Source organism: Lampetra planeri, chromosome 2 (genome assembly GCF_965212315.1).
Source record: "Lampetra planeri chromosome 2, kcLamPlan1.2.h2, whole genome shotgun sequence".
Lineage (NCBI taxonomy): Eukaryota > Metazoa > Chordata > Hyperoartia > Petromyzontiformes > Petromyzontidae > Lampetra > Lampetra planeri.
Genome location: NC_136108.1, coordinates 17,793,688 through 17,807,931, shown reverse-complemented (window position 1 = coordinate 17,807,931; position 14,244 = coordinate 17,793,688). Strand labels below are relative to the sequence as shown.

At 44.6% G+C, this 14,244-nt stretch overlaps 1 protein-coding gene across 3 annotated transcripts in view; it reads right to left on the bottom strand.

Moving 5' to 3' along the window:
- The window catches only part of XYLB (xylulokinase), a 164,312-nt gene that overhangs the window by 86,341 nt on the left and 63,727 nt on the right, over positions 1-14,244 (bottom strand). For all 3 annotated transcript variants that reach the window (XM_078609301.1, XM_078609310.1, XM_078609319.1), the window contains one exon: positions 13,483-13,598. In XM_078609301.1, coding sequence (XP_078465427.1) covers positions 13,483-13,598 — 116 coding nt within the window. The remainder of the gene's footprint in view (positions 1-13,482; positions 13,599-14,244) is intronic.

Genomic DNA, 14,244 nt, shown 5'->3' with positions numbered 1-14,244 from the left:
GAAGCCGGATCAGGGTTATTCAAATTTGTGGTAAACTGGAAAGGCTGCTGAAAAAAAATATATTTCTAAATACACAAAAACTCCATATAGAACACCGTTTGAATGCTACTTAAGATGAACAAGGTCTGATATGGTGTAACGTGCAATGCAAGTCTTGTGTAGGGCACCAAGGTGGTGAGATGTTAACTAGCTCGCATGGTATACAGGAGGTTGTGGATTCAATCCTGACCCTGAAGAATGTATGTTTAGAGTTTGCATGTTCTCCCCGTGGGCGAGAGGATTTTTTTCGGGGTCCTCTGGTTTTCCGTCCACATTTAGAATCAATATGCGTTTAGAGTTTTTGGCTGTTATACATTTCCACATTATAAGGTACTTCGTTAAGCTATCATTTAGGGCAAGATCGCTTCTGAAAAGAGCTATATAGCTCAGTGGGCCTTCAATGGTAAAATAACAAATATATTCTGTGGTTCTTTCGGTAAAGTCACGTAGATAGAAAAAATAATACAAATAATCTTCTTGGTTCTTTCGGTAAAGTCACGTAGAAGGGAAGTAATAAAATAATAAAAATAAAACATAATAAAACAATTCTCACGACGTTTCGGCCACAACGCAAGCAGCCGTCCTCAGGCGAAGAATGAGACATTATCAAGCTAGGAGCTTATATAGGTGTAGCGAGGAGGAGCGCCTAAACAAAAGAATGTGCATATGAAGAGGAATTTAGCATACCAATGGGCAATGCGTAGGAGGTGGGCGGAGGGGTTTCAAAGTCCCATTATGCCCATGCATTATGCAGGATCAACAGCACCACGGGGGGGCGCAAGGAACAGCGTTAATAAAGGAAAGGAATGTTAATGATATGTAGCTGCATTTACCAAACAACCATGTAGAAAACCAAAGTAAAAAACTACATAAAAAAACTAAAATATAAACTGATACTTACTATACTCTACAATAAGCTGAGTTACTAACAACAAATAATAAATTACAATTCTACGTCGTAAGAAGTATATAATATACTTCCATCTAAACTTTATTCTCTTAGCATATACAGTACTATATACTGCCATAGATAAACCCAACATTAAATTATAAACTGTATTGCTGTAAACCACCCTATACTTTATACATTTTAATATAACACTATGTATTATTCAACCCACCCTAATGTGTATCGAAATGGTTTATTACGTCCTTCCAATGATTGCTAAGCCTGAATCCATCTTCTCGGTTAAAATTGTCTCTGTGTTTGTATATGTGGATCGCCTCATGAACGAATCTCATGATAGCCAGATGGCTTGCAGAGAACCTCCGTCTTGGAGAAGTCAATGTCATGTGAGCCCACTGAGTTGTAACAGTGGTCTGCCACGGCTGAGGTGTTTGTCCTACCGTGTTTTAGATCAGCTTTATGTTCACGAATGCGGTCTGAGACGTGTCGTTTGGTTTCCCCAATGTAACTGCTACCACAGAGGCAACTTAGTTTGTAGACGCCAGGGTACTGTATTTCTGGAATCACATCTTTTACAGACGGTACCAGATCACGGATTTTATGTACTGTGTTGAATCGGACCTGGATCTTGTGTTTAATCAGGATTTTGGAGATCTTTTTTGTGACCCCAGCAATGTAGGGTAAGGTGATGGTCTTGAAAGGCTCCTCAACAGGATCCTTCTTGATAGTTGGAGTGATGGCTTTGCGGATTGTGTAGTCGGAGTAACCATTAGCCTTAAGAGCTTGGCGTACGTGTTTGAGTTCACTGGAAATGTGTTCATGGTCGGAGATGCATTGGGCTCTATGATATAGAGTCTTGATGAGGGAATTCTTCTAGGATGGATGGTGGTGGGAATCCGGTTTTAGATAAGCATCCGTGTGGGTGGCTTTCCTGTAGACAGAGTGGCTCATTGAACCATCATGTCTCCTTTTGATTAGGACATCCAAAAAGGGTAGCTTGCCATCATTTTCGACTTCCATGGTGAATCTGATGGCTGGGTGTATGGAATTGATGTGGTCGAGAAATTGGTCTAGAGCAGGCCGGCCATGTGGCCAGATGACAAAAGTGTCGTCTACGTACCTCTTCCATAAGGTCGGGCGTAGAGTGGCAGTCTGGATGGCGTCTGTCTCAAATTTCTCCATGAAGATATTGGCTACAACCGGAGATAGGGGGGAGCCCATTGGGGTGCCCTCAATTTGCTTGTAGAAGGTTCCATTCCAGGTGAAGTATGTATTGGTTAAGCAGTGTCTCACCAGGGGGGGTACCCCAGCATTTAGTCCTTGATGAACCAAGTCTTCAATGATTGCGATGGTGTCAGGCACAGGCACCTTGGTGAACAAGGAAACCACATCAAAACTGACAAGCAGGTCGTCTGGGGACAGGGCAATCCCCTTGATTGTCGATACCAGGTCAGTAGAGTTTAGTACTGCAGAGGTGGTTTTTCCAGTGAAAGGCCGTAGGATTTCGGACAAAAAACGAGCCAGTTTGTAAGTGGGGGAGTTGATAGTAGAGACAATGGGACGGAGAGGTGTATCTTCTTTATGTATCTTTGGCAAGCCGTACAATCTTGGTGGCCTGGCTGCAGAAGGTTTCAACGAGAACTGTTTGGTCTGATCATTTAATGCGGTTGAAGCAGAAATGATGTTGTTGGTTTTGGAGACGAGGCTGTTGGTGGGGTCTCTTTTTATTTTTGTATAGCTGCCATCGTTGAGTAGTTCTTGAATTTTGTTGTTGTATTCTATTTTGTCCATGATGACAGTGGCATTGCCTTTGTCGGCTGAGAGGATGACAATGTCATCCCTCTTTTTTAATTGAGCTAATTCAAAACGCTCATCTTTGCTGATGTTGCTAGCTGGCATCTTAGCGTTTTTTGATGTGGTTTCCTTGTTCACCAAGGTGCCTGTGCCTGACACCATCGCAATCATTGAAGACTTAGTTCATCAAGGACTAAATGCTGGGGTACCCCCCCTGGTGAGACACTGCTTAACCAATACATACTTCACCTGGAATGGAACCTTCTACAAGCAAATTGAGGGCACCCCAATGGGCTCCCCCCTATCTCCGGTTGTAGCCAATATCTTCATGGAGAAATTTGAGACGGACGCCATCCAGACTGCCACTCTACGCCCGACCTTATGGAAGAGGTACGTAGACGACACTTTTGTCATCTGGCCACATGGCCGGCCTGCTCTAGACCAATTTCTCGACCACATCAATTCCATACACCCAGCCATCAGATTCACCATGGAAGTCGAAAATGATGGCAAGCTACCCTTTTTGGATGTCCTAATCAAAAGGAGACCTGATGGTTCAATGAGCCACTCTGTCTACAGGAAAGCCACCCACACGGATGCTTATCTAAAACCGGATTCCCACCACCATCCATCCCAGAAGAATTCCCTCATTAAGACTCTATATCATAGAGCCCAATGCATCTCCGACCATGAACACATTTCCAGTGAACTCAAACACGTACGCCAAGCTCTTAAGGCTAATGGTTACTCCGACTACACAATCCGCAAAGCCATCACTCCAACTATCAAGAAGGATCCTGTTGAGGAGCCTTTCAAGACCATCACCTTACCCTACATTGCTGGGGTCACAAAAAAGATCTCCAAAATCCTGATTAAACACAAGATCCAGGTCCGATTCAACACAGTACATAAAATCCGTGATCTGGTACCGTCTGTAAAAGATGTGATTCCAGACATACAGTACCCTGGCGTCTACAAACTAAGTTGCCTCTGTGGTAGCAGTTACATTGGGGAAACCAAACGACACGTCTCAGACCGCATTCGTGAACATAAAGCTGATCTAAAACACGGTAGGACAAACACCTCAGCCGTGGCAGACCACTGTTACAACTCAGTGGGCTCACATGACATTGACTTCTCCAAGACGGAGGTTCTCTGCAAGCCATCTGGCTATCATGAGAGATTCGTTCATGAGGCGATCCACATATACAAACACAGAGACAATTTTAACCGAGAAGATGGATTCAGGCTTAGCAATCATTGGAAGGACGTAATAAACCATTTCGATACACATTAGGGTGAGTTGAATAATACATAGTGTTATATTAAAATGTATAAAGTATAGGGTGGTTTACAGCAATACAGTTTATAATTTAATGTTGGGTTTATCTATGGCAGTATATAGTACTGTATATTCTAAGAGAATAAAGTTTAGATGGAAGTATATTATATACTTCTTACGACGTAGAATTGTAATTTATTATTTGTTGTTAGTAACTCAGCTTATTGTAGAGTATAGTAAGTATCAGTTTATATTTTAGTTTTTTTACGTAGTTTTTTACTTTGGTTTTCTACATGGTTGTTTGGTAAATGCAGCTACATATCATTAACATTCCTTTCCTTTATTAACGCTGTTCCTTGCGCCCCCCCGTGGTGCTGTTGATCCTGCATAATGCATGGGCATAATGGGACTTTGAAACCCCTCCGCCCACCTCCTACGCATTGCCCATTGGTATGCTAAATTCCTCTTCATATGCACATTCTTTTGTTTAGGCGCTCCTCCTCGCTACACCTATATAAGCTCCTAGCTTGATAATGTCTCATTCTTCGCCTGAGGACGGCTGCTTGCGTTGTGGCCGAAACGTCGTGAGAATTGTTTTATTATGTTTTATTTTTATTATTTTATTACTTCCCTTCTACGTGACTTTACCGAAAGAACCAAGAAGATGAATCCCTGCAGTCACGAAAGCTTTAAATCGAAATTTAATACAAATAAATTGAATATAAATAAAAAGATTAAAAACTAAAAAACACAAATGCAGACTGCAGCCTTGTTCGAAATCGGAGTGAGTGTACCGGCAGTCTATAATGTAGACTGTAGCAATGGTTATTAAGCTGGCTGAGTGTACTGGCAGTCGACAATGCAGAATGTAGCCTGGTTCTTAACCTTGGTGAGCGTACTGGCAGTCTATAATGTAGACTGTAGCCTGGTTCTTAACCTCGGTGAGTGTACTGGCAGTCTATAATGTAGACTGTAGCCTGGTTTTTAAGCTGGTGAGCGTATTGGCAGTCTATGATGTTGACTGTAGCAAAAATTTTCCATGAAAATGTTGGCTACAACCGGAGATAAAGAAGAACCCATTGGGGTGCCTTCAGTTTGTTTGTAGAATGTTCCATTCCAGGTGATGTATGTGTTGGTGAGGCAGTGTCTAACCAGGGCCGGTACATCAGCATTCAATCCTTGTTGGACCAAATTTTCAATGATTGCAATGGTATCGGGCACAGGAACTTTGCTGAACAAAGAAACTACATCGAAACTAATGAGCAAATCACCTGGGGACAGTGAGATCTTTAATTGAGGATACCAGGTGAGCTGAGTTAAGAACAGAAGAGGTGGTCTTGCCAGTGAATGGCTGTAAGGTCTCAGACAGATATCAGGCCAGTTTGTAGGTGGGTGAGTCAATGGTGGAGACGATGGGACGAAGGGGTGTACCTTCTTTATGGATTTTTGGTAAGCCATATAATCTGGGTGGTCTAGCAGCAGAAGGTTTTAAGGAAAACAGTTTGGTCTGTTCAATTAATGAAGCTGAATCAGTGATGGTACTGTTCGTTTTTGTAACGAGGCTGTTGGTGGGATCTCTTTTAATTAATGTGTAGCTGCCATCATTAAGTAGGTCCTGAATTTTGTGATTGTACACGGGTTTGTCCATGATGACCGTGGCATTGTCCTTGCCGGCTGAGAGAACGACGATATCATCCCTCTTTTTAAATTGAGATAACTCAAAATGCTCATCCTTACTGATGTTGCTGACTGGTATCTGTGCGCTTTCGAGGCTTGCAGCAATTTCAGATATTGTCACGTCTGCAGCGATGTGTCCCAAACCCTTAAGAGCTACATAGACCTGGGCAATAATGTCATGGTACTTTGCAAGCCTACTGGCTATCAACAAAGATTCGTTTATGAAGCCATCCCTTTATAAAGACACAGACACAATTTCAACCGAGTGGATGGTTATAAACTTGGCAATCATTGGAAAGATGTCATCAACCACTTTGGGTCATGACTTGATTTGTGTTTTCTTTGTCAACTCCACCGTCAGCAGTGTGGGTGTGTGGAGCAAGGTGCAATGATTTCCTGGAGGCCCTTTTGGTGGAGACCCACTAACTGCTTAGTTGTTTCCTACATTTACATCAGCTGCCCCGCCCATGCTGCTGACACACTTGGGCTATGCCAATATCTAAACCTTTATAAACAGTTTGCCTTTAGAGGCTAACCCCCCCTTTTCCTGCTGATGACCGCTTGTGTTGCGATCGAAACGTCATGGTTTTTGTTTTTATTTGATTATCATTATTTTATTTTATTCAGGTTAGAACCAGCCTACAGTCTACAGTATAGACTGCCAGTACGATCACTCAGTTCAATAACCATTGCTACAGTCTATATTATAGACTGCCAGTACACTCACTCCGATTTAGAACAAGGCTACAGTCTACATTAGTGTTTTGTTTGTTTTTCTTATTTTTATTTTATTCACTTTATTTTTATTATTATAATTTTTCTATCTACGTGACTTCACCGAAAGAACCAAAGAAATGAATTCCTGCAGTTACGAAAGTATTAAGTTAAAATAAAATAAAGAGTTTAGTTTCGTGTAGTCATTTTAGATATTCTTATAAAGACTAGGAAGTGGAAGGCACATTCATTGGCTATTTCCTCAGTATGGTAAATATGTGAACGCACATTGATTGGAGGTCAATTGAACCCATCATTCCAACACGGTGGCGAAAATAAGAACTGATATGTGGAAAGTGAACACTGGCTGTTACATTAATACACTGGTCCCTGCTACTGATGTAGATAAGCACTACCATTGTTTGCTTGGGAACACGTCTATGAATTGCTCGAAGAAAAAAAATAATCTTCACTCCAAAAAACAAAGCATCATTAATCGTGTATAGAGCTGCGGATTTCAAAAGTGTTGGACCTCAAACGATTGCGAAGGAAAAGGTTGTGCGTCGCTGTGGCCGTGCTTCGTGGAGGTGCAACGTGCTGCGGTACGTGCGTGCGTGCCGATAAGGGGAGGCCGTTAGCGAGAGTGCGAGGTGTGTGTCAGCCTGACGGATGAGGTTCCAGCTCCGACAAGGCGCGCCGGTAGCCACGCCGAAAAAAGGACAATCGATAAAACAAATTACGTGCAGGACCGTGCACCAGACATGGGCGACGAGGGGATTACTGATCAGTGCTCCCTTAACCCTGTCCGATTAATTCCTCGACCACCATGTGGGTTTTGTGGGGCGACGGGGCAAATGGCAAACGGTTCCCCACAACCCCAGGCATGCTCTGTAACCATCAGGGGAAATACAAAATGGCTCCTTTGACAGGGATTCATGCAAATAACTTAAGGACAACCCAGTTTCATAATTGGTTGGTGCTGCTGACCAAAGCCTTGCACACTGTTAAAGGTGCTCTGGAAGTGGAGAGAGGCTTCGTAGATGGTGGGTTAAAGAGTGCAGGGTGTCAGCTGGTGTTTTGCCGTGTATCTTCACAAACACAAGTTTTATTTTTTTTTCCATCTAGGACTCAGTGCCTTAGAGTTTGCATGATTGCCCCAGTACAGTGCTGGGGGAGAAAAAAAAAACATGACTGTTTATTACACGGAAAGAGACAACGTTTGAGTCTAAACGATTTTACATGAGTTGTGTGACTCTTAGGGGCAGCAATATAACAAGTTTTACTGTCTCTGATAAAGTGGAAGAATATGGATGAGAAATGTTGACACAATTAAAGCGTAATGTTGATAAAGATACTAAATGATAATTATTGGAACTAAACAACGAGGCAAGCCGCAATTTTAAACATTCCACATGAGGTAGACATATTCGTAATTTAACAACACTGTGGTCTAAAATAATAACTAATATATACAATCTCAAGTTGTGTGTTCTTCCTATGTTCCTCGGTTCTACATAAGTCAAGTGGGTTTGAGCATTTTGAACGCATTGCCATTGCACAAGCACTGAAAATAATATTGACCAGCTTCACTAAAATATTTCAAGGAGATAAATAAAGAACGGTTTACATTTTTCAAAGTAAGACGTACACCGTTGCTATTTTAAATGGGCTCGGGCTAATCGAAACAAGCCATGCAATTAGCTACAAGGACATTGAGGTCTTTAAGGGAAAAAAGCACGGTATTGATGAGGTGAAGATAGCCAGGATTTGTTTGTATGGTGAGGGCTGTTCAAAACGCACGTTTGCTTAAATCTGAACAGGACTCATTTTGGTTGTATTGAGGGAGTCGTGTACTTTGCAATTAAGACACAATGTTCAACTGATACTTCCACATGTCATTTTGTTGTTACTGAAATGTATTGACTCATTTAAATTACATGTTGCCGTGTGAGTTCGATTCCCGCTCACGGCCACCACCGGTAACGATTATTTCAACCGCTCCTGGGCCTCCCCTAGGTGGACTCAGCCTCAAACGAGTAACTGCTGTGGTGTGTGAACATCGCCACTGGGGAGACAAAGGCGGCTTGGCGTGGTGGATCCAAGTCCTGGGTGAAGCCGGGTAGTACAGCTAGTAATCCATATTTGGCTTAGACCTCACAATGATCTTACCAAATATGTTGTAGTTAAAACCTTTCACTATTCGACAAGGCCGAACAAATTATTTATCAAATGCACACGCGATAACGTACCAATTTCTATTGTCTCAGCTGACCGGTTAGTTTTAGAAATTGTTTGTTCATTCGTTTCTCAGTCCTCTCGTCCTGATGAGGGTCGTGGTGGCATGATGTTGAGTAGGGCGGTCCAGACCTCCCTTTCCCTGGCGACAGACTCTAGCTCTTCCTGAGGAATTCCCAGGCGTTCCCAGGCCAGCCGAGCGACATAGTCCAACCAGAGTGTCCTGGGCCCGCCCCGGGGTCTCCACCCAGTGGGACGTGCCCGGTGGAGTTCTAGGGGGGGTCTATCGGGTGGCATCCTTACCAGGTGCCCGAACCACCTCAACTGACTACTCTCGATCCGGAGGAGCAGCGGCTCGACTCTGAGGCTCTCCCTGATTACCGAGCTCCTCACCTGAACACGGAGAGTGAGCCCGGAAACCCTGCGGAGAAACCTCATTTCGGCCCCTTGTACCTGTAATCTCATCCTTTCGGGTCATTATCCAAAGCTCATGACCATAGGTGAGGATGGGAATGTAGATCGACTGGTAAACTGAGAGCTTTGTTCGAGAACTCAGCTCCCGCTTCACTACCATGGAACGGTACAGCGCCCGCAACACTGCGGACGCTGCACTGATCCGCAGGCCGATCTCCCGCTCCCACTTACCATCACTCGCCAAAGAGACCCTGAGGTACTTAAACTCCTCCACTAAGGGCAGCTGTTCCCCCCTCACCTGGAGAAAACAATCCACCGTATCCTAGGAATGAACCATGACCTCAGATTTCGAGGGGCTGAGCCTCATCCTAGCCGCTTCTCACTTGGCATCAAACCGTTCAAATGCACTCTGGAGATCACAGACTGACGAGGCAAAGAGGACAACGTTATCTGCAAACAGCAGCGAAACCACCTCCATGCCCCTGTACTGGATATTCTCCATGCATTGGCTGCGTCTTCATATCCTGTCCATGAAAATCACAAACAGGAGTGGAGACAAGACACACCCTTGGTGGAGTCCAACACCCACAGTGAACGATGTTGATTTAACACCAATAATACGTAAACAGCTCTTACCCTGGGAATAAAGGGACTGGATAGCACACAAAAATACATCATACTCCCACAAGACATTGTGGGGAACATGGTAATATGCTTTCTCCAAGCATACTCTCATGATCCCTCAAATATCTGTGAGAAGGAAAAGAGCTGGTCCATTGTTCCACGACCATGAAGGAATCCAAATTGTTCCTCATGAATCTGAGGCTTGACAACCGAATGGAGCCTCCTCTCTGGCATAGGTTTTACTTGGGACGCTGAGGAGTGTGATGCCTCTGTAGTTGGAGCACACCCTCTGGTCCCCTTTCTTAAAAATTGGAACCCCAACCCCAGTTTGCCAATCCAGAGGTACTCTACCCACCCTTCCATGCAACATTAAAGAGGCGTGTTAACCACGACACTCCTACATTGTCCAGCGCTTTCAACAACTCTGGGCGAATCTCGTCCACCCCAGCAGCTTTACCGCTATGAAAGCCCTCGAAAGCCAAAGCAACTTAAGCAGCCGTGATGGATCTGACCCAACCCAACTGTTTCCAGGACTGTTCAGAAAGCCTCCTTCTTCAACTTGACTGCTTCCCTCACCACTGGTGTCCACCAGCAGGTCCTAGGGTTGCAACCATGACAGGCACCAACTGCCTTCAGGCCATAGTTTTTCACAGCTGAATCCATAATCGAGGTCCTGAACAACGTCCACTCGGACTCAATGTCCACCACCTCCCCTGGAGTGCAGGAAAATTTTTACCGGAGGTGGACGTTGAAATCTTTCTTCACTGGGTCTTCCCTCAGACATTTCCACAAAACCCGCACTATTCGTTTGGGCCTTCCACGTCTATCTGGTCGGTGCCCCAAGCGTCGGATCCAACTTACCACCAGGTGGTGATCAGTTGACAGCTCCGTCCCTCTCTTCACCCGAATGTCCAGAACATACGGCCTTAGGTTCAATGATACAACTATAAAGTCAATCATTGACCTTCGGCCCAAGGTGTTTTGGTACCAAATACACTTATGAGCATCCTTGTATTCAAACATGGTGTTTGTTATTGACATTCCGTGACTAGCGCAAGATTCCAATAACATCTCACCGTTCAGGTTCAGATCAGGGGGCCATTCCTCCCAATCATGCCTCTTCAGGTATCTCCATCATTTCCCACGTGAGCATTGCATTCGCTCAGTAAGACAATGGAGTCGGTAGGCAGCACTCTGTCGAGCACTGCAACCACTGTCTCCAAGAAGGCCAAATACTCTGAACTGCTGTTTGGTGCATAAGTGCACACAACAGTCAAGAGTTTTCCTTCATTAGACCCGAAGTCTCATTGAGGCGATCCTCTCATCTACTGGGACAAACTCCAACTGAACAGCAGTCAGATGGGGGCTTGTGACTATCCCCACACCCGCCCGGAGCCTCTCACCAGGGGTGACTCTGGAATATGAAGAGAGACCACCTCCAATCAAGAAGTTTGGTGGCAGTGTCAATGCTGTGTGTGGAGGTGATACCTAGTCATTATCTTTCCACCTCCTCCACCAGCTCTGGCTCCTTCCTCCCCAATTACGTGACATTCCATGTTCGTATAGCGAGTGTCCATTGCCAAGGTCCAGTTCGTCTGAGATCATCCCTCTCCCTGCTATAATGGCATCGCACCTACCCCTCACCCTTGGTCCTGTGGATGGTGGGCCCACAGGACTGCAGCACGTAGCCATTTCGGGCTGGGCCTGACCGGGTTACGTGGATCACCAGGCCACCAGGTGCTTGCTGGCGAACACTACCCCTAGGCCTGTCCTGGTATACCTTGTCCAGGCGAGGTTCTCTGATATTTATAAATTTGAACCATTCATAAGGGGATTTTGTTTGGACCGTTATTTGTCTGGATCCTCCCCCCAGATCTGTTCGCCAAGAGAGACCTGACCAGGAGTACAAGACTCCAGGTGACATAGCTCTGAAGGGCATTAGAACACACAAACCCCACCACCACAATAAGGTTTCGATTCTTCAGTGCAGTTTTTGCAATTGCCAGTTGCCAATTGCTAAATATGGCTGTGAGAATTGTTCTTCAGCTTACCGGTGAAAATAAATTTCCTTAGAAATATGGTCAGATCATTACGTGGCCTAACCCAAAATAAATCTGAATTATAATAAAAAACATATTTCATTTACTCAGGAAAATGCGTCGCCAACCGTGCTAATCAGAGGTGTGGGGGAAGGACAACAAACTAAAGACAATAGGCAGTTCTAAAGAAATAATCTTTTACGTATGTTGAACATCTTTCGCACCGTACGTTTCATCAATTTTGTACATTTGTTTTGTGTGGAAAAAACTAGCACCCAGGGTAAAAGTTAAAGAAAACACGTGATGGGTTGCCAATGACAAATAGGTCGTAGATCTGCTTGCTGTACTGCCTTCTGCATGTCACCAGCGTTTGATGAAAGCACATTGTCTGGTTTAACAGAAAAGACGATGGAGCAGGCCACACAATTCCAGCCGATTCTCGATGACTACCTGTGCCCAGTGACACTAGAGGACATTTGTCCAATTTCCCTCACTAATTTATCAGTGTCAGCCAGGTCTCCAAGGTGGCTTTTAATGTGGCTGAGGTTGGGGATTGTGGGACTATCAGGTCTGTGCAGAATTAAGGGAGTTTTAATAAATGGTATGATTTTCAATATTTAGTACAATGTAGATTGTACTAAATAAAGAAAATAAATGTATTAGTAATCACAAACACTGCAGTTAACAATGTCTGCATTTCGAGACTCTAATGAGAACTGGTATGAGCTGTGTATTAACCAGGTGCGTTCGATATTTAAGACCTTCAATGAGGCTGGTTGAGAAGGGCTTTGCATTATCCAGATAATTCAATATTTAACATTTTTAATGGCACAAGTTTGGAATAGCTTTGCAATAACCAGCCACATTATATATTTAAAACCTTTAATGAGACCTGTTTGGAAGAGCTCTCCATTAATAAGGCTTTGCCAATGCTCAGGGTCTTTGCAAATTTGTTACGTCTTGAAATGTGAGACAAGGGACTGCACAGCACTCAGAGGGCACATTGCCTACATCCAAACAAGGGGTAGATAATGTGCACACAACCAGAATTAAAGTGAATTCCTGAGCAATTTCACCTTAACCTTCAATTCCAAAGAGGCGAGGGAGAGCTTTGTGTCTGGCTTGTTCCACAGTTTAAGACTAACCCAAATCACCACGTCTAAGAGATGTATATACATACGTTTGCGTTAAACAATTTTCTAAGGAAATGTGGTTAAACTAACATATATTGGTGAATACCTAAAAACTTTGATACATTGTCTTCTCACAATGCAGTATTCATTTTATGATGAGTTACAGTGTTATCAGTACCACTCACGATACACACTGCTGTTTAATGAAAGCTCAGCCTAAAGGTGATGTTTTATCGAGCTGCTACCACTATGTTATGCTTATTTTTCATATCACTAAAGAGCTCACTTATTAAATCTGCTAGTGGACCCAAGACATGAAGTTGTGCTTGAAATTGATAGTTTACACAGTAATCCCTTTCAGAGCATGAGAAAGACTGGGTAGAAACACTGACTGGTGTGGGCAGGCCCTAAATCTGCCCCGTGCAATGGGGGATATATAGTAAATTCCACCGGTTTCCATCAAATCTCTGCCAAAACAACTACATTGATTCCCGCGAAATTTGTACTTGTGTGTGCCAGTGATCTCATCCACACAATGTTGGCTCCATAGAGAGGCACAGAGCAACCCTCGCTGTTACAAAAGCTAGAGATTCACCCTGGATGCCACTGGGTTAACAGGCTCACCGATGTTTCCTCCGTTTCCAGGCGGTGTGGCTCTCAGAGCCCTGGAGAACTCTTCCCACGATCCTGCAGCACAGCGGTCCCGCACGCGCTCCCGTGTCAGCGACGCATTCTTGAAGCTGTATGAGACACCACCATCCAATGTCAGTCAAATTAATGCCTAAAATTGTGCAAGGTGTAGCATTGGTTTAAACGAAAATCTAGGCCGAGGCCAGTTGCGTTGTAATGTATGTGTAGTGCCATAAGAGGGGAGGGGCTGCTGGGGGCTCTGGGACCCTAGACCAGGGGTCGGCAACCTACGGCTCCGGAGCCGCATGCGGCTCTTTACGGGCTGCTTCTTGACAATATGTACGTATGTACAGTATGTACTCAGATGCATTGCGGCTCTTGAAATACTGAATTTTGTACCGAATTGGAAAGAAATGGCTCTTCTTGTTATTTTGGTTGCCGACCCCTGCCCTAGACAGATAAGCCCTCGGCACCAGGCACTAGGATCCCAGGCACCCCAGACAGTTAAGCCCCTTGGCACCACCAACGGGGGGGCTGTGTGTGCTCTGTGGGATATCTGGGGCGCACATAACCCCACCCCTCGTTGGGGACGAGGCATAAAAGGGCAGCTCCCTGGCCGATCGGGGCCAGTCGCAGCTCAAGACCCAAGACCCGCCAGCCAGTCAGCTTAGGACCCTGGACCCTCTCCTCCCGCTTGTCCTTGTAAGGGCCGGGACGCTGTGCGGGCCAGTGGTGGGACTCTGGGACTCCTGGCTC